This window comes from Monodelphis domestica, chromosome 1, assembly GCF_027887165.1.
Source record: "Monodelphis domestica isolate mMonDom1 chromosome 1, mMonDom1.pri, whole genome shotgun sequence".
Lineage (NCBI taxonomy): Eukaryota > Metazoa > Chordata > Mammalia > Didelphimorphia > Didelphidae > Monodelphis > Monodelphis domestica.
Genome location: NC_077227.1, coordinates 237,324,884 through 237,345,168, shown reverse-complemented (window position 1 = coordinate 237,345,168; position 20,285 = coordinate 237,324,884). Strand labels below are relative to the sequence as shown.

The 20,285-nt window shown below is 34.4% G+C and overlaps 1 protein-coding gene across 1 annotated transcript in view; it reads right to left on the bottom strand.

The window, feature by feature from the left end:
- Positions 1-4,001: 4,001 nt before the first annotated feature.
- Positions 4,002-20,285, bottom strand: part of LOC100020089 (galactocerebrosidase-like) — a 147,338-nt gene continuing 131,054 nt past the window's right edge. Inside the window, exon 15 of the mRNA XM_007472687.3 lies at positions 4,002-4,329. Within this exon, the coding sequence (XP_007472749.2) occupies position 4,329 (1 nt within the window). The 3' untranslated portion in view covers positions 4,002-4,328. The remainder of the gene's footprint in view (positions 4,330-20,285) is intronic.

The window sequence follows — 20,285 nt, the reverse complement described above, 5'->3', positions numbered from 1 at the left end:
CCAAGTCACCAAAGCCCATGATTTGGAGACAAGCCAAAAGAACAGTTCATACGACAGAACAATCCCTGGAGGTGGCAAGCCTCCCTAAGACTGATCAATCTTAATTATTAGCACCAGCCCAATTATTACTATTATTGTGGTTCATCTTCCTTGAAAAATGTAATTTATAACGATGCCTTCTTTCTGATATTAGGCATAATTATTTCTATATCAAGTGTAAGTTTTCAAAGTGTATTTCCCCTTCTATTAGTTCAATCTCACTTCATACTTATTCCACCAAAAGATAGCATAGAATAATAGATCCACACTTAGCAAAACTTAACACAAAACATCTTATATCAAACATTTATTGCCGATTTGATTAGGAAGAAAAGATACATACCAGACCCTAGTATATTACCCCATAACAGAAGATAATCCTTAGCAACATAATAACATGGACACTTAGAAATTAAACAATATATTCTTGGCTTATGGAACCAAGAGTTAGATGCTAATAGAATCAGGCCTGATAAAGAGTAACTCTCTTAAACTGTGATAGAGGATGCTTTGTTATAAAGGCAAAAGGACCTTAAGCCTCCATAGAAAGCCTAACAATCCAACTAAGTCTATGCAGAAAGCTCAGAGGAAATGCCTTGTCGGGGAGGCGGTCTTAGTAACTCTAGAATTGGACCACCTGAATTTGAGGCCAAGAAAGACCTCCAAGTAGAAGCCATCTCATCTCTCATGCAAAAGCTGGAGAAATGTCTATGACCAAAAACAAAACAAAACAAACCAACTATGGTCAGCACACACAACATATTCTGGGATGCACTCTGAAAAAAAAGCCTTAGTAAAAAAATGAAATTTCAAAAGTTCCATTTCCAAGCAAATAGAATTGGAATTTAGCTTTATAACCTTACACAATCCATACAAACCAGACACTCACTTACCTTGCCTTCATTTACTTAATTAAAATAAAAAAGGAGCAGATATAGCCCCCCCAATAGTGAGAATAGACCCTAGTAAAATCACAGCCATAACCTAAAAGTAGGCCGACCCATAGCTTCCCACCCCCAGCATGAGAGCTTAATCCAATTTCTTCCCAAATACTAGATGTTCTTCCAAGAAACCACTGGTGCAAGGATTTTATGAGAAACTTAGCTAGGTAGTTACACATTGATTTATTATCCCATAGAAAGTGTAAGTTTTGGGTGAGGTAAACTAAGTCATTGCACTAAGATTGTAAATCATTACTATTGTCCTTGTAAAAAATCTTAGCTAATCTTTTAGTCTATGTCACTTTCCCTATAAAATACTAGCTGTGATCAATAAACCTTGACAGGTCAGACATTGAAAAAGTCAATATCATCCAGTATATCCCAGGCCATCCACAGATGTCTTGACTTTTGTCTTGCCGCTGAACTTCATTGACTTGAAGAGGGAGTAAGACTGATGACTTTGTGCAACTTTCCACAACTTTGCTTCACATAAATCCAATTTATGAGGAATTAAAACATCACTCTGTGATGTCATTGGTCCCCTTGAAACAAAGGATGAACAATACATTCATTTACATTATTGTGTCTTCTTGGTTCTAATTTTCACACTCAGCATCATTTCATATATTTTATCATATTTCTATTGTAAGGTTTAGAAATTGAGAGGTTTTTATAAAAAATTGGACTGGATTATTCAAGAGTAGGGTTGCCAAGAATTTAGTCAAATTCCAAAGAAATTTGTTTTAACAATGTATTTATAAAATATAGAAAGAATGAAAGTAAGAAAATCAAAGAGAGGATAGGGTAAGATATCTAGCCTACTCACTAAGTATTTTGTTCCAGCCCCTGGCTCAGCCCAGGCAGGGCTAATTATCCCTTAGCCAGAGAGGCCTCAGCCCCTGTAACCAAGGACTAGAGATGCAGGGAGCCTTTCTCAAGAGGGTAGGTCTCTCCTGAGGCCTGTCCCTTCAGAAAATCCAGGAAAGGAGTCAGCCTTTTTCACTCAACACATGTTGATCCAAAAAGAAGCAGTCTGAGATGTCAAGCCAATGCTCCTCCAAAATCAAGCTGAAGACAAAAGAATGAAAAGCACTCTCAGGAAAAGATTGGCATTTTAGAAGATCATTCTTTTTCATCACTTCCTGTGACTTTCCTCCACTTTACATGTACCAATTACAGCTAAAGCTTTCCTTATGACTGCAGGGGGGCAGTCAGTTGATTCTGATTCATCACTCACTATCACACACTTAGGTCACAGACCTCCCCCACTCAAGTGTGAGTGGAGTGTATACACTTCTGGTGATTAAATCTAAAAATGGGCAAGGGAGAGTTAACTTAATCTTCACAATTAGGGGAGAGTTAATTCAATCTTCACAACCAGGGGAGAGTTAATTTCATTTTCACAATCAGAGGAGATTTAATTTAATCTTCACATTATGAATTCATAATATTTAATTTTCATAGCACAATATTCCATTGCAATCCTATACTGCAAAGTATTCAGCCATTCTCTGACCCTTGGACACCCACTTCATTCCTAGTTTTTCACTATGTTGTGGGGTAAAATTATTGGTGGGAGTTTGATAAAAGTTATGGAGATCAGTTTGGTAAATTCACTGAAATTTATTTATTCACAGGAGAGGTTAGGATAGGAAGTAGAAGGTAGGAAATAAGTATATCTTATAACTATGCCTAAATCCAAACCCTATGCTAAATTTCTAAGAAACACTAAATCTAACTGCCTTCTTGGGCAGGATCTTCTTACCTGACAAAGCAGATCTAACTAAAACTATTCTATCTAAAAGTATATTCTCTATCAACTTAACTAATAAAATAAGCCTTTATCTTCTCCAATCTCCTCATACCAGTATCTGAAACCAAACTGTCAGAAGTCAACTATCAGATCCTCTTGACAGAGAGGGACCAACACAGAACACCAGAACTCCTATTCTCTCAGAAACCAGAGAAAATGGAGTCGTTTTGGCTTAACTGACTCTTTGAAGTGGGTCTCTTAAAGAGACAGAGGGCTAACATGTCCATCACTGTCTCATAAAGACACAGAGGAAGAGTTTGTAAAATTCTTGACATGTCTCTTACTGCTTCCCAAAGACACAGAGGGAAATTAAGAAAACTCACTTCAATAACTACTAGAAAAAGTGTTGGTACAAAAGATCAAGGATATCAAGGGAAATCATGAAAAAAATGCAAAGGAAGGAGGACTTGCAGTCCCAGATCTCAAACTATACTATAAAGAAGTGGTCATCAAAACAATTTGGTACTAAGAGACAGAAAAGAGGATCAGTGGAATAGACTTGGGGTAAATGACCTCAGCAAGACAGTCTATGATAAGCCCAACTTCCAGTTAGGCCAAGATCTGATCTTTGACCTCACTTCTGGTCTGAGGAGCAGGGAGTAGTGGAATGCAGTGGGGGATGTGTCTCTGGGGACCCTGTGATATCCATTACCAGCAACCACAAAACCTCAGCAACTATCATCCAATCTACTGTTCTGGGGCATCATGGATTTCTAATTGACCATAATTAATGACATAAGTGAGGGGGAGGCTAAGAGAGGTGAGGGCCTATGCTATGTGTGCTGCTTGGAGAATCAAGAGGAGTGCCACTATGAACAGGAAATGTGCAGTGCCTAGAACCAATTACAAAAAACTTTTAGCACCTTAAAAATATAGCAATACCTTTGCTCACAATTTTTGCCTCTACATACTTTTGTGAGACCTTATTCTCAGAGTTAAATAATATCAAAACCAACAAAAGAAACAGATTGACAGATGAAGTGAGTAGTGCTTGCTTGGGCTTGAAGTGTACAAAATACCAACCTTCAATTGAAGATTTAGCCAATAAAATTCAGCAACAAAAAAGTCACTAATAGGCAGGTTAGTTAAAGAATTTCCCCTCCCCCTCACTTATTTTAGTTCACGGCACCCCACACAAGTTAAATAATATCAAGGCCAACAAAAGAAACCAACTGACAGATGAACAAAGAAGTCCCTAAGCAGGTAAGTTAAATAATTAGTTTTTGGTTTATTAAATATAGTTATATATTACAATTATACATTTTTGTCATGTAAACTATAAATATTGCAAAATTATGTTGTTGTTTTTTTTTTCTCAAAGTGATATACCACCTGAGTTATGTTCGGTTTTTTGGCAAATTTTGACACACCAAGCTCAAAAGGTGGTCCATCACTGGACTTGTTAGTGCATTTTCATTTTTTTTTTAATTTCATGCTTGGTTTTTTTCTTTCTTTTGTTGATAGGTTTTGAGAAATTGTAAAACATTTCCTTCAAGAACTGTTCTTATTGCATCTTGAGAATTTTGGCATCTTCCTCTGCAAAACAAAAAAATAAAAATTAATGTAATCATTATCCCCATCATTCATTTTTAGACATTATCATAATTTTAAATTGTTGTTTAGAACATATTTAAGTAAGTCTTTTATTCATATTTCCCTTGACTATGTTTAGTGTATTAGGGACTATAAAGCATTTGTTTAGCAATTCTTTCTTCTTTTCTCAGTTTGAAACTTTTACAACTTAACCAATGCTCAGTTTTGGAAAAATGATGTGCAATGCTGGGAAAGTTATATTACTTAAGATTCTTATTCAGTAATTATTAAAGAACTAGCATATATGCATTTCTTAGCATATAACCCCTCCTCCTAAACCTATTTTATTTCACTTGTGTAGAGAAATCTCATTGAGGAAACAACCGCTACAGATGAAGATAACTATTCTTGAGTATTTAGATAGTTTTACAGAGTTGCCTAGAGCATTAAAGAGCATTAAAGAGGTCAAATGACTTCTCCAGGGACACAAAGCCTGGAAATCAAAGGCAGAACTTAAACTCAAGACTTTTTTTATTCTAAGGGTAGCATTTTTCCACAATGGCACAAATAGATTTTCTCTAATAATTACATCTTTGATGTCTTTCTGCTATTTATGAAAAAGTGATTTTGAAGTCCCAAATGATTGTGAATCTTTAATCACTAACTTCCCTTTAAATACTTGGGTGTAATATCATTTGGTCAATGTATTTTTTCTATTTTACTTTTAAAGTTTTCCTGCTTGTCTCACATGACCAAATCTATATTTACTGTCATCTGTGAGATCAAGAATACTTTCTCCTATTTTTTTTAATTCAGCTAAAGTATGAGAAATTCTACTCCAAACCCTTATTTTAGCTGAACATAATTCATTTTATGAGTCTCTTTTTTTTTAAATGGACTTTGTTTTTATTATTTTTTATTTTTATTTATTTTAAAAATTTAAAAATTTAATTTAAAATTAAAATTTTTTTCTAGAATATTATTCTCTGGTTACAAGATTTATGTTCTTTCCCTCCCATCTTCTCTCCCACCTCCCAGAGCTAAAACACCATTCCACTGGGTTATAAACATATCAGTCTTTAAAACCTATTTCCACATTATTCATATTTATAATGATATTTTTTCTAAAGCGAAAACCCCAATCACATATCCATCAAACCACATAATCAATCATGTGCTTTTCTTCTGAATATCTACCCCCACAGTTCTTTCTCTAGATATGTATATCATTCTTTCTCATAAGTCCCTTGGAATTGTCCTGGGTCTTTGCATTGCTACTAGTAAAGAAGTCCATTTCATTTGATTGTGGCACAATGTTACAGTTTCTGTATAGTGTTCTGGTTCTGCTCCTTTTGCTCTGTATCAATTCCTGGAGGTCTTTTCAGTTCACATGGAATTCCTTTTCATTACCATCAGATACCACAATTTGTTCAACCATTCCCCAATTGAAGGACACCCCCATCATTTTCCAATGTTTTTGCCGCAATAAAAAGCACAGCAATAAATACTTTTGTACAAGTATTTTTCTTATTATCTCTTTGGAGAAAAAAATCTAAAAATTATTATTAATTTTCCTTTACTGTCATATTGGCCAACCTGCTAGTATAAGGTAGTACCTCAGAGTTGTTTTGATTTGCATTTCTCTAATCAGGAGGGAATTATAATACTTTTTCATGTTGTGTTTTCTTCATCTGAAAATTGCTTATTCATATCCCTTGACCAATTGGAGAATGGCTTGACTTTTTGTAAATTTGGCTTAGTTCCTTATATCTTTGGGAAATTAAACCTTTATCAAAGAATTTTGTTATAAAAATGTTTTCACAGTTTGTTGCTTTCCTTCTAATTTTGGTTACATTGGTTTTGTTTGAACAAAATCTTTTTTATTAAATTTAATCAAAATCATTCAGTTTATGTTTTGTAATGTACTCTATCCCTTGCTTGGTCTTAAATTCCTTCCCTTCCTATAGATCTGACAGGTATACTATTCTATGTTCACCTAATTTATGATTTGCCTCTTTATATTTAAGTCTTTTACCCATTTTGAATTTATCATGGTATAGTGTGTGAGATGTTGTTTTAAACCTAATTTTTCCCATATTGTTTTCCAATTTTACCACCAATTTTGTCAAATAGGGAGAGTTCTTGTCCCATAAACTGGGTTCTTTGGGTTTATTGAACACAAGCTTGCTAAGATCATTTACCACTAGTCTATTTCACTGATCTACTACATTGATCTCTTAGCCATTACCATATTGTTTTGATGATCACTGATTTGTAGTATAGTTCAAGATCTGGTACTGCTAAGCCACCATCCTTCACATTATTTTTTTCATTATTTCCCACAATATTCTTGAACTTTTGTTCTTCAAGTTGAACTTTGTTACAGTTTTTTTTTCCCAGTTCTATTAAGTTTCTTGATAGTTTGATAGGTATGGCACTGAATAAGTAAATTAATTTCAGTAGCATTGTCATTTTTATTATATTAACTCATCCTACCCATGCGCAATTAATGTTTTTCCAATTATTTAGATCTAGTTTTAATTGTGTGGAAAGTGTTTTGTAGTTGTGTTTATATAATTCCTGTATTTGTCTTGGAAAATAGATTCCTAAATATTTTCTATTGTCTAGAGTGATTTTTAAATTGAATTTCTCTTTCTAACTCTTGCTATTGATTTTTGTTGGAAATATCTAAAAATGCTGGTGATTTATGTGGGTTTATTTGGTAGCCTGCCATTTTACCAAAGTTGTTAATTATTTCTCCTAGCTTTCTGGTTTATTTTCTAGGATTCCTTAACTATACAATCATATTGTCTGCAAAGAGTGATACTTTAGTTTCCTCATTGCCTACTTAAATCCTTTCCATTTCATTTTCTTCTCTAATTGCTACTGCTAGCATTTCTAGTGAAATATTAAATAACGGAGGTGAAAATGGTCATCATTGCTGGACCCCTGATCTTATTGGAAAGGCGTCTAACTTGTCTCTATTACACATGATTCTTGATGATGGTTTTAAATATATACTGCTTATTATTTTGAGGAGAGGTCCTTCTTTTTCTAAACTTTCTAGTGTTGTAACAGGTCTGGGTGTTGTATTTTGTCAAAGGCTTTTTCCGTATCTATTGAGATAATCATGTGATATTTATTAGTTTGGTTGGTGATATGGTCAATTATGTGGCTGGTTTTCCTAATATTGCATTCCTGGTATAAATCCCACCTGGTCATAATGCATAATCTTTGTGATAACTTGCTGTAGAATCTTTACTTGTATTTTATTTATGATTTTTGCATCAATGTAAATTAGGAAGATTGGTCTATAGTTTGCTTTCTCTGTTTTTAGTTTTCCTTGCTTGGGAATTAGTATCATATTTGTAAGAATTTGGTAAGACTCCTACTTTGCTTGTTTTCTCAAATAATTTGTGTAGTTATAGAATTAGTTGTTCTTTAGATGTTTAATAGAATTCACTTGTGAATTCATCGGGCCCTGGGGATTGTTTCTTATGGAGTTCCTTAATGTCTTGTTCAATTTCTTTTTCTGATATGGGATTATTTAAGTATTATATTTCTTCTTTTGTTAATCTGGGCAATTATATTTTTGTTTCATCCATTTCACCTATATTGTTATGTTTCTTGTCATATAATTGGGCAAAATAGCTCTTAATAATTGCCCTAATGTCTTCTTCCTTGGAGGTGATATTTCCCTTTTCATTTTTGATACTGTACATTTTCTTCTTTTCTTTTTTTAAATTACATTAACAAAAACATTATCAATTTTGTTTTTTTTCAAAGAACTAGCTCCTACTCTTATTTATTAGTTCAATGGTTCTTTTATTTTCAGTTTTATTAATTTCTTTTAATTTTTGTGATTTTCAATTATGAAAGGGAATTTTAAACTCCCTTTGTTTATTTTAACTTAATCGATCAAGAATTTGGAGTGCCCCTCCTTTCACACTTCATCAGTCAAGCACTTGAAGAACCTTTTAATAGAAAAAGGAAATTTATACCCTCAAAGCCTGGAAGAGGATTCCACAAGCACTACCCAGAGAGGTAGTACTAGACAAATCAAGGAACTATGATTGATTTCTGACATGTGGCATGGGAGAATTGTTGGACGGAGAAAAGTGCTTATAATGTGAGACCCAACAAGAAGTCAGGCACTCAGATTTCAGACTCAGATTTTAGATTCTTATTTTGGATTTGGCTTCTGATTTGGACTTTGGATTCTGGTGGACATTTAGATTCTGCATTGGATTCTGTATTGGTGGCTCTTGCTGAAGATACTACCATGACTCCTCGTTGGAGATCAGGACCTGAAGGATCCTTTGTCAAATTTGAGCTGAATTCTCCTGGATTGGCAATTATAGGGTATTTAGCTAGACAATATTTTCTACTTTATTCCTACATTTCCCTCTCTTAACACTCTACTTTGCTGTAATAAGGCTAGTAAAGCTCCTATCAGCCCCATGACTTAAGAGTTAATTTTTATAAATGGAGACTATTTTAACAATTTTTAAAAATTCTTATATTTGTCAACCCATTTTAATTCTTACACAATTTAGTTTTTATCTTGGGCTTTTAAATTTGTTCTTTCTAGTTTGTTTGTTTTTTTAAGTTACATGCCCAGTTCATTAATCTCCTCCCTTTTTATTTTGTTGACATTGGCATTCAAGGATATAAATTTTCCCCTGAGTATTGCATTGGCTGTATCTCAGATTTTTATAGGTTTTCTCCTCATTGTCAATCCTCAATGAAATCAATAATTGTTGCTTTGATTTATTCTTTGACCCACCCATTTTGGAGAATTAGATTATTTAATTTCCAATTGCTTTTAAATTTGCCTCTCCATGAACCTTCATAAATTATGATTTTTTTATCCTAAAATCTGAGAAAATTGTGTTTATCATTTCTGCTTGTCTACATTTGTTTGCTATGTTTTTATGCCCTAGTACATGGTCAATCTTTGTATATGTACCATGTGCTGCAGAAAAGAAGGAATATTCATTTTTTATCCCTATTCAGTTTTCTGCAGACATCTATTAGTTCTAGGTTTTTCAACATTACATTTATTTCCCTTACTTCTTATTTATTTATTTATTTTTTTCGTTTGACCTATCTAATCCTGATAGGGGAAGGTTGAGTATGTTAGTATGGTTTTACCATCTATTTCCTCCTTGAGCTCTTTCAATGTCTGTTTTAACATTCTGAAAGCTGCAGCATTTGATGCATAAATGTTTAGTACTGATATTTCTTAATTATTTGTTACCTTTTATCAAGATGTAGTTTCCTAATACTTGAACAAAAGTATTGATAGCTGTGCTTTTTATAGTGGCAAAAAATTTGAAAATGAGGGGGTGTTCTATGATTGAGGAATGGCTGAACAAATTGTGGTATCTGATGGTGATGGAATGCTATTGTGCTGAAAGGAATGATGAACTGGAGGATTTCCATGTGAAAAAGACCTCCAGGAATTAATGCAGAGAGAAATGAGCAGAACCAGAAGAGCATTGTACACAGAAACTGAAACATTGTGGTACAATCAAATGTAATAGACTTCTTTACTAGTAGCAATGCATTGATGTAGGACAATCCCAAGGAACCTAGAAGAAAGAATGCTAATCACATCCAGAGGAAGAACTGTGGGAGTAGAAATACAGGAGAAAAGCATATGATTGATCACATGGTTTGATGGTTCCATCATTGGGGATTTGGGCTTTAATGATCACTCTATTGCAAATATTAATATGGAAATAAGTTTTGAACAATGATACATGTATAACACAGGAGGAGGGAGGGAAAAGAGGAGGGAAAGAACATGAATCATGCTACTGTTGAAAAATATTCTTAATTAATTTTTCAAAAGATGTCGTTTCCTTCCTTGTCTCTTTTAATCAAATCCATTTTTACTTTAGCTTTATTTAAGATCATCATTGCAACACCTGCCTTCTTAGTCTTAGTTGCAGTCCAATAGATTCTGTTCCAGCCTTTTACTTTTACCCACCTCATGTGTGTTTCTTGTAGACAAAATATACTAGGATTCTGGTATTTAATCCACTCTGCTCTCCATTTGCCTTTTATGGGTGAGTTCATACCATTCACACTCACAGATTATTATCTATGTATTCCCCTCCATTTTAACTTCCTTCTTTAATCCTAACCTTATACCTTCTATTCTTACCCATCCCTCCAGTGTTTTGCTTTTCATGAATCTCCCCCCTTTCCCCTCCCATTATATTGCTTCCCTTATTCCCACCTCCCTTCATACTTCTCTCTTATTATAGGACTTTTTGGACACCCTGCTCAGCTTCTCCCTCCCTTGTCTTTCTCCCCTCCCTACCACTCTGTTTCTTATTCTTCTTCAACTTTTCCATAGGGTAAGATACAATTATATACCTCAACAAGTCTGGTTGTTCTCTCTCTGAGCCAATTCCAATGAGCATACAGTTTAAGTATTACCTATAACTACCCTCTTCCTTCCATTATATTGGTTCCAGCCTCACCTCCACCCCCACTCCATCTCTGGCACTTCTTTATGTGATTTATTTTGCCCCATTTTAACTACTATGACAATGATAACAATTTTTTAGAGTTAAATATATCATCACTCCATATAGGAATATACACCCTTTAACCTTATTGAAGTCATTAAATTTTTCCTCTTTATTGTTTACCTTTTCATGCTTCTCTTCGATTTTGTATTTGGGCCTCAAATTTTCTGTTCAAGTCTGGTTTCTTCTTCAGCAATTCTTGGAAGTCTTCTTTTTTATTAAATGACCATACTTTCCTCTGAAATACTATAGTCAGTTTTGCTGGGTAGTTGATTCTTGGTTCTAGACCCAGTTCCCTTGTCTTCTGAAATATTATATTCCAAGTCTTCCAGTCCTTCAATGTGGAGGCAGGTCCTATGTGATCTTGACTGGGGTTCCTTGATATCTGAATTATTTATTTCTAGCTGTTTTTAATATTTTCTACTTGGTTTTGGAACTCTTGAACTTGGTTATAACATTCTTGGGAGTTGTCAAATGGGGATTTAATGCAGGAGGTGATCAGTGGATTCTTTCAATCTCTATTTTACCTTCTTGTTCAAGGGTATCAGGGCAGTTTTCTTGGATAATTTCCTATGGAATTATGTCAAGGATTTTTTTCTTGTCATGGCCTTCAGGAGTCCAATAATTAAATTGTCTCTCCTGGACCTATTTTCCAGGTTCTTAGTTTTTTTGGATGAGGTGTTTCAGATTTTCTTCTATTTTTTTATTCTTTTGATTTTGTTTATAAAATCTTGATACCTTGTTGTTCTAGTTGTTCAATTCTAATTTTTAAAGACTGGACTTCATCCAAGACTTTTTGATCCTCCTTTTCCATTTGAACTATTTTTATTTTTAACTCATTCTCTTTGTCTTTTTAATTTTTTTGTCTAGTTTTCTAGCTGGTCAATTCTGTCTTTCAAAGCACTATTTTCTTGTTTTAGTTCATGTGTCTCTATTGCTAGACGACCTATTTTTCTTTTTAAGTTCTTTTTCCAGTTTTCTTCAGCCCATGTTATTTATTTGTTAAATTTTGAGCTCTTCCAGAGCCTGAATCCAGTTTGCTGGAGTTTCTGAGGTTTTGCTTAATGTTCCTTTGTCTGCCTTTGTTCCATATGTTCTTTGTTGTTTTTCTGAAGTGTTTTTCAATCATAGTTTCTTTTTTTCTTCTGTTGTTTATTCATTTTTTTCTCCCCCCCCCTTGTGCATGTGGGCTATATACTTGTTTCTTTGATTGTTTGCTGCCTCTATGAATTTGAGCTTTTCTGTTCTATAGAGGTTTCTTCTCTGCACTCCTAGTATACTGGCTTTGCCAGTTGAGTTGATCTGCAGAGCTGAATGTGCCCTAAGGCCAAAACTTTAAGAGGCAGAGGCCTAAGATGATAGTGTGGTGGCTGAAGGCTGCCATCAACTTATCCTTTCTTCTGCTTCTCTCCTCCAGCTGCCTCCTTGCCAACAGTCAAATCCCTGAGCTTCACATTGTTGTGGTAGAAAAGTACTCTGTCCAGGTTGGAGCCCTCACCCTGAGAGCCCAATTCTTAGCACATTATTTAGGGGAGGGGCATTGAGACCTTCCTTCTTTCTTTTCCATATACCTGAGAATTCAACCTTCTCTGTTTACCTTTTGAAAAAAGTTGAAACAAGCAGGAGGGTCCTGCAGCTCTCTCTTGTTGTTGGATTTTGTTTTCTGTATCCTTGAAGCACTTTGTCTTTGATTGGTGTGGAAGGTTATTCACAGAGGAATTGATTTTTGCTATTTCTAAGCCACCATCTGGGATTGTTTTTTAAAATTCATTCTGTATCTTGTTTTATTAGTTAGTTCATCCCATTACCAATTATTATTTTAAACACACACAACTCTATTAATTACTTTTAAATTACTTCTTTCCCCCTATCTGTCAAGGATAAAAAATAAACCCACATAAATCATCAGCATTCTATATATTTCCAACACAATGCAGCAGCAAGAGTTAGAAAGAGAAATTCTATTTAAAATCACCCTCGATAATTAAAAATAAGGGTTAAAATAAGGGTTTTGACAAAATAAGAGAGTAGTTTTTAATTTAAGTTTTAATGAGAATATACTAGAGTTGTAAATTAATATTATCCCTTTAAGTCTGAGAAAAGAAAACCTCTAGCAGTTTTTAACAATTACTAATTTAGTTTAATTAAAATAGAGATAGTAAAAGAACATAGTAAAGGAGGAAAAGATAGAAAAGAGGAAAGATAGATTACTAATCTTATACCCTATAAATATACTTAAAATTCCTTATAATATCTAAAATTCCTAACAACTACCTCTAACTACCTTCTGAGGACAGCTTCTTCTGCCTGGCAAACACCAGGCCTATCTAACCTACACTATCTATAAATGATTCATATTCTACCTAACTCCCTAAAATAATAGACAGCTACTACTCACTCACTCCTTCAATCAGTTTCCTATAGCAGCCCAAACTGTCTGTAGCCAACTGACAGAAGATCCTTGCCTATGAAACAGACCTCCTGCTCACTAGAGAGCCCAGAGGCAAAAAGCCCTTTAAAGGCTAAAGCCAAAGTCCTCTCGGTAAGCTTAGGCCTTCCTTTATATTCCAGCAACTAAATGCCAACCCACACCCCAATGACCAACTCATGCCCAGCAGCCATCTTCCTAGCAACTACCAGCTCTAACTGTCTGCAACTAACATCCTGCAACTGATACTCGTTCAGCAAGGGGCTCCCAGGTTCCTACTTCCTGTTGCTGTGGGCTGGTTAATCTCTACACATCTCTATGGAAATAAGACCTTCAGGTCCCCCATTAAATTACAGAATTCCTTTTTACACAATATAAGATATTTAGGACTCTATCTGCCAAGACAAACACAGGAACTATATGAAAACAGCTACAAAACACTTTCTACACAATTAAAAGTAGATCTAAAAAATTGGGAAAACATTAATTGCTCGTGGGTAGGATTAGTTAACATAATAAAAATGATAATCCTACTCAAATTAATTTACTTATTCAGTGACAAACCTATCAAACTATCAAGAAACCTCTTTACTGGATTAGAAAAAATCATAACAAAGTTCATTTGGAAGAACAAAAGATCAAGAATATCAAGGGAAATATTGGAAAAAAAAATATGAAGGATGGCAGTCTAGCAGTACCAGAGTTAAACTGTACTATACAGAAGTGGTCATCAAAACAATATGGTCCTGACAAAGAGAAAGAAGGGAGGATCAATGGAATAGATTTGGGGTAAATGACCTTAGTAAGATAATATATGATAAACCCAAAGATCCCAGCTTTTAGGACAAAAACCCACTATTTGACAAAAACTGCTGGGAAAATTGGAAAACAGTATAGCAGAGATTAGGTTTAGATCAACGTCTCATACCCTATATAATGATAAATTCAGAATGGGTGAATGACTTAAATATAAAGAAGCGAACTATAAATAAATTAGGTGAACATAGAATAGTATACCTGTCAGATATATGGGAAAGGAAAAATTTTAAGACCAAGCAAGAGATAGAGGATATTACAAAATGTAAAATGAATAATTTTGATTACATTAAATTAAAAAGAGTTTGTACAAACAAAACCAATGCAACCAAAATTAGAAGGGAAGCAACAAATTGGGAAGAAATGAAAATCAAAACAACTCTGATGTGCCACCTCACACCTAGTAGATTGGCTAATATGACATCAAAGGAAGACAATAAATGTTAGAGGGGATGTGGAAAATTCAAACACTAATGCATTGCTGGTGGAGTTATGCATTAATCCAATCATTCTGGAAGGCAATATAATTGGAAAAATATTCTAAATTAATTAATTAAATAAACTTAGTTTAAAAAAGGAAATAAAACTCACTATTGAGTGAGAAACCTTTGCATTGTGCCTCTGGCTAACACATTGTCACATGAAATGTGAACTATGAATTCATGATTTATTATTATTGGTTTTCTTTATTTTTATAATGGAATTTTTTTCTTTCTTTGTACTTGAGTAAATGGAATCAGTATTAACATTTTTAGTTTTGAAGGATAAGTTTACAATATCTATTAGCCCTAATACCAATGCATACCCAAAAGCTTTAGACTATGGAAACCTGGCATTGATTATTAAATATTATGGAACTTTTACTAATAAAGGTGTCTTTTTTCAGAAGAGGGGATCACAAGAGAGCCATTGCACAGTGCAAAGAAGCACAAGGTCGAGGAGACCAACAATCCCTGTGAATTCGTGAGGATCTACTCCAAGACAGAGTATTTGTTTTGCGATTTGAGGAAGTGACTGACAAATACAGACATTGGACTTCCCTGTGCCAAGTTCCTACAAGTACCACCATTTGGCTTGTATTTTGGCTCCCCAGTCCCTGAAATTGAAAGTAAAATAAGACCAGGGAATCATACTTCCCTTTTACCTAAGAATCTAATCCCTTCTTTTGTATGGCAATTTTCTATAATCCTGGCTGACAATGGGTGAATGCAATATTGCTGTGGTTGTCCTGCAAGCTCATAGGACATTATTCACTTTAATTGGGCCTTGCTGGTGATTCAAGGACCTGTTACAAGTTTATTCTTTTTTGCTCATAATTTTATACATACATGATTTTTTTGTATATATTTCTTATCCAGAATTTATTTTTTTTCTCTTCTATTGTTTTTTTGGGGGTTTTGGCTTTCTTTTGAGATTGATTCATTTACCTCAACTCAGCCATGTATCATGGGGTAATTCTAGTGTTGATCAACACCCTCCTAAGGACAGATTGTATAATTGTCCGGAAAAGAAAAATGCCAACACCCAGAATCAAGAAAGCAGATCTTTTGGAGAAGGTGCCATAAGGATGCTTATATAAACCATACACTACATCAAGAGATCCAGAGTGAACTTCAGGATATAATGAACTGAACTGAAGGAGGTTGAACATATCATTTATTCTGAATGTAAATTCTTATGCCAAAGGGGAGTGCCCCCTAATTGGCATTTTGTCAATATATCTAGGAATCATTTTTGTTTTCTCTTTCCTTTCCCTCTTATCCCCGAAGTACTATAATTCTCTCTTTGTAAAGTACAATATTTTATAAACTTCAAGTAAGAGAAGCTTTAGAGATATAATCTACATATGTGTAATGATTCATTATGAAGATCTGACATGTTAAACTTCTAAAAAACCCAAATAAAGAGATTTTAACATGTTAGTCTCCCAAAGAATCAAAGAGGAGATTGTGTGAAGGGAATCTCCTAGGGTCTTACCTGTGTCCCTGAACTGCTAGTTTTATGTCACATGAGTATATCCCAGTGTAGATCATGAGACAAGGAAGTCCACTCTCTCTATTCCCTTGGATGCAGCTGTGAAAGGACAGTGGCTGAGAGAGAGAGCCATGAGAGGAGTGCCCATGTGGCTAGTTTGTTAAGCTTCAATCTCTCTGTTTGTCTTCTCTTATTCATATGAATATTAATCAGCTGTATGGAAATTAAGGACTAGCTTTAGCTTTAACATTTTGATTTTTAACAATTTAACAATTAGCTTTAACAAACTGATATTTGAATCTGATTCCAGGAAAACTACAAATGGACTGCTAGTAAGCCACTGATTAGTGATGATAGGTGTGGCAAAATTTTATCACACCAGTACAGAACTCCAAGCTGAATAATCGGTTTATTGAGAAGAGGTCAGTCTCCCAATAATGCTGGACTCCAGTCAAGATCAAGACCAGAGACCCTGAGCCTTAGAAGATAGCCTTTTTTAAGTAGAGAGACATCTTATGATATAGTGATAGTGATACAGTCAAAATTAAAATAGATGTACATATCTTTCACATAAGCAAGTCCTAACTAATTATGCAAGTGGTGAATAAGCTGTAAAGTACAAAAATAATCACTAAATCACTACAGGTGACGGGTCAAATTTTATGGTTGAACTTTTCAAGGCCTCTGCAATAAGGGGTTGGAGGCTAATTATTTTTCTGCTGACAGTTAGGAAATACTAGGAGTCAGCAACTGAATGACAGTTTTCTTTTTCATCCAACGACAGGCTTCCACCTCCTTACTGACTTGCACCCAAAGCAGGTTTCTACCCACTTCCTGACTGTCCTGATCTTTCACCCAAGGAAGGCCTGCAACCTCTTTCCTGACTGTCCAGAGTTTGCGTCCAACAGGATGTGGTAGATTTAGTAGAAAATTTTGAGCTATAGGCTTAAGGTCAAAATGCCTGTAAACAAGATATTTTTTCTAGCTAATTTTTATAATTCTATTATATTTTTGAATATATTATTTGACTATTAACTCAAGACTAATGATTATGTTATTAAAATAATCATAAAGGCAAATATTATTATAATCATAAAAGGGGGTAGGGGCTTCACACTCATATAGGTCCATGATCATGGATGTCAACAACCTCTGTACGGGTGAGAAATATCAATTTCAAAGTAGGGAAGTTGTCTCAAAGGAGAATCCGGAGTGACTATTAAGGAAAAGTTAGGTAACTGTGTGACTGAAAGAATAGTATTGCCTGTCCTCAACAGAAATAAGAATGTTAGGAAGAAGGGTCCATTTGAGGGGAAAGAGAATGAACTCTGTTTTGACTATGGTGGATTTGAGATGCCTGTACAACATCTAGTTGAAGTGTTCACTAGATAGTTGATGATGCTAGATGGGAAGCTCAGGAGAGGTACTAGGAATGGATATGGACACTTAAGAATTATTTTCAACTAATTATTCACCACAGTATAGAGTTTTTTTTTTTTATTCTCTCTTCCAGGTGAACTTCAGAAATTCTGGGAGAATGAGAAGAGTAATAGCAACAAGAAACTATTTTAAATTTTCTCTAGCCTTCCAAAGATTTGTGCATCTTCTATAAGTAAATAAACCTATTGGTCACCCTATTCAAGAAGGGGATTAAGGACAAAGTAGAAATTCTTCTAATTCTGCATCAGCTAAAAAATATATGTACTGGTAACAACATAAATCCTCAATTTTCTACATGGCCAAAAATGTCTATCTGGAATTTAATTTTACACTATGTATGAAGGACCTACTGTGTACAAAGCAAAAAATTGACAAAATCCTGTCCTCAAACAGCTTAGATTCTATTTGGACCCAGGGAAGCCTCATGGATACAGGGACAGATCCACAGAAAAGTACAAGATCAGGTGTGAGAGATAAAGGAGAGACTAGTTAAAGAGTTCTAGGGAAATTTAAGGAGAAAGAAAACTATTCTTGTGTAACTTAAATGATCTATAACAAAAAAGTATCTATCACAGTATTTGACAATAATCTTCTTAGGTTGTTATTCTGTCTTTAGCAATGTTGATGGCAGAGAAAATAGATTATCAGGCCTGGAGTCAGAAAGATTCATCTTCCTGTGTTCACATCTGGCCTCTGACACATACTAGCTGGGTGACTCTGTCTAAGTAATTTAATCATGTTTGCCTCAGTTTCCTCATCTATAAAATGAGCTGGAGGAAATGGCAAATCTCTCCAGTATCCTTGTCAAGAAAATCACAAATGGGATCACAAAGAATTGGACAAGACTAAAAAACAACTTACTGCCAGGAGTATTAAATGTTATTTTTATATATTATATCATATTACTATAATATGTAATAATTATACAGTATATTGTTACATTATATACTATACCATATATAATATTATATATTATTTTAAAATGTACATTATAAAAATCACAGGAATGTAGAATTTCTCCTCTTAAATAGGCTACATAGCTATACTAAGTAACTAGCCTATTTCTGATACCTTTAAAACAAAACAGAGATTTCTCTCCATGAAAGGACAATTCTTGATTCCAATTTAAACTGAGTCTCAGTAAGCCCTAAAAGCTGTCAGTAGTTCTGATGACCTTTAGAACAATGTCACAAATTTGAACAAAATAGCATCTAAATTAGTGAAAAGGTCTTAATTATGTTTTTACATAGATAAAGGTAAAGTGTGTTGAATTATTCACATTCACCTCAATTGCTAATGAAGTGTTTCCTAGCAAAGGCTCAGTTAATTTTGCCTTCATTAATAATCACACACATCCCTCTGATTAGCAGCATCCATTTATATACCTGGTTATTGTGGGTAAATACAACGAACAAATGAACAAACACTTACCAAGTACCTACTCCTCATACATCACAGGGCTAATTACTGAGAGTGACATAAAGATAAATAAGACTCTTGACCTCAAGAAGCCAAACCAGCCAAAGAACTTAAACATCATTAATCTGAATGAGGAAAGGTACAGGTACCCAGTGATGTGGTACAGTTATAATGTGAAGGCACTGAGAGGAGAGAGACAGATCAATAGAAAGCTAGTTGTCAGGAAAGGCTTCATGGAAAATGGAAAACCTTAAAAAAAAACCCTCAAAATTTCTTTTTCTTAATTAGGGCAAATATTCATTCTAAACTTTGTTTAGATGAAAGACCAAAGTCAATTAATCAAAAATAAAAATTAGCAAAATAAATGTGCATAGCATGGAAATTCTGCTTTTTGATGATAAAAGATATTCTATAGTACACCTAAATTTAAACTATTCATTTTATAGTTGAGAAATGGTTAAATAAATAATTTAAGCTATTCTAGAATCTAGTTTCCTTTTTTCTTTCTGGGCTATATAAGAGATGTGTTCCACGTAAATAACTGAGATACTCCTAAAAAGAATACTGACTTTTAGAAGGAAATCATATTATATAAAAAGCATATGGTTGATGATGAAATACTATTGTGCCCAAAGGAATAATGAACTGAAGGAATTCCATGAGAACTGGAAAGACCTCCAGGAATTGATGCAGAGTGAAAGGAGCAAAACCAGGAGAACATTGTACCCAGAGATGGATACGCTGTGGCACAATCGAATGTAATGGACTTATCTATTAGGAGCAATGCAATGATCCAGAACAATTCAGAGGGATTTGTGAGAAAAAACACTATCCACATCCAAAGGAAAAACTGTGGGAAAAGAAACACAGAAGAAAAAGAACTGATTGAACACATGGGTTGATGGGGATGTGATTGGGGATATAGACTCTAAATGATTACCCAGTGCAAACATCAACAATATGGAAATAGATTTTGATCAAGGACACATGTAAAACCCAGGGAACTTGCACATTGACTACAGGAGGGAGTTAGGGAAGGGGAAGGAAAGAACATGATTCTTGTAACCAAGGAAAAATATTCTAAATTGACCAATTAAATAAAATAAAAAAAAAACATATGGGACAGTTGCTCAGTGCATAGAGCTCCAGGTCTGGAAACAGATCTCGGGTTCACATTCAGCCTTAGACACTTCATACTCCCTAGCTTTGTGATATCAAGTGGCTTGCCCAATTGTCCAGACCTTATTGCTCTTCTAACTTGGAACCAATACTCAGTATCAATTCTAAAAGAGATGGTTAAAAAAAAAAAGCATATATTTTGGGGCTTCTAGGTATAGGTA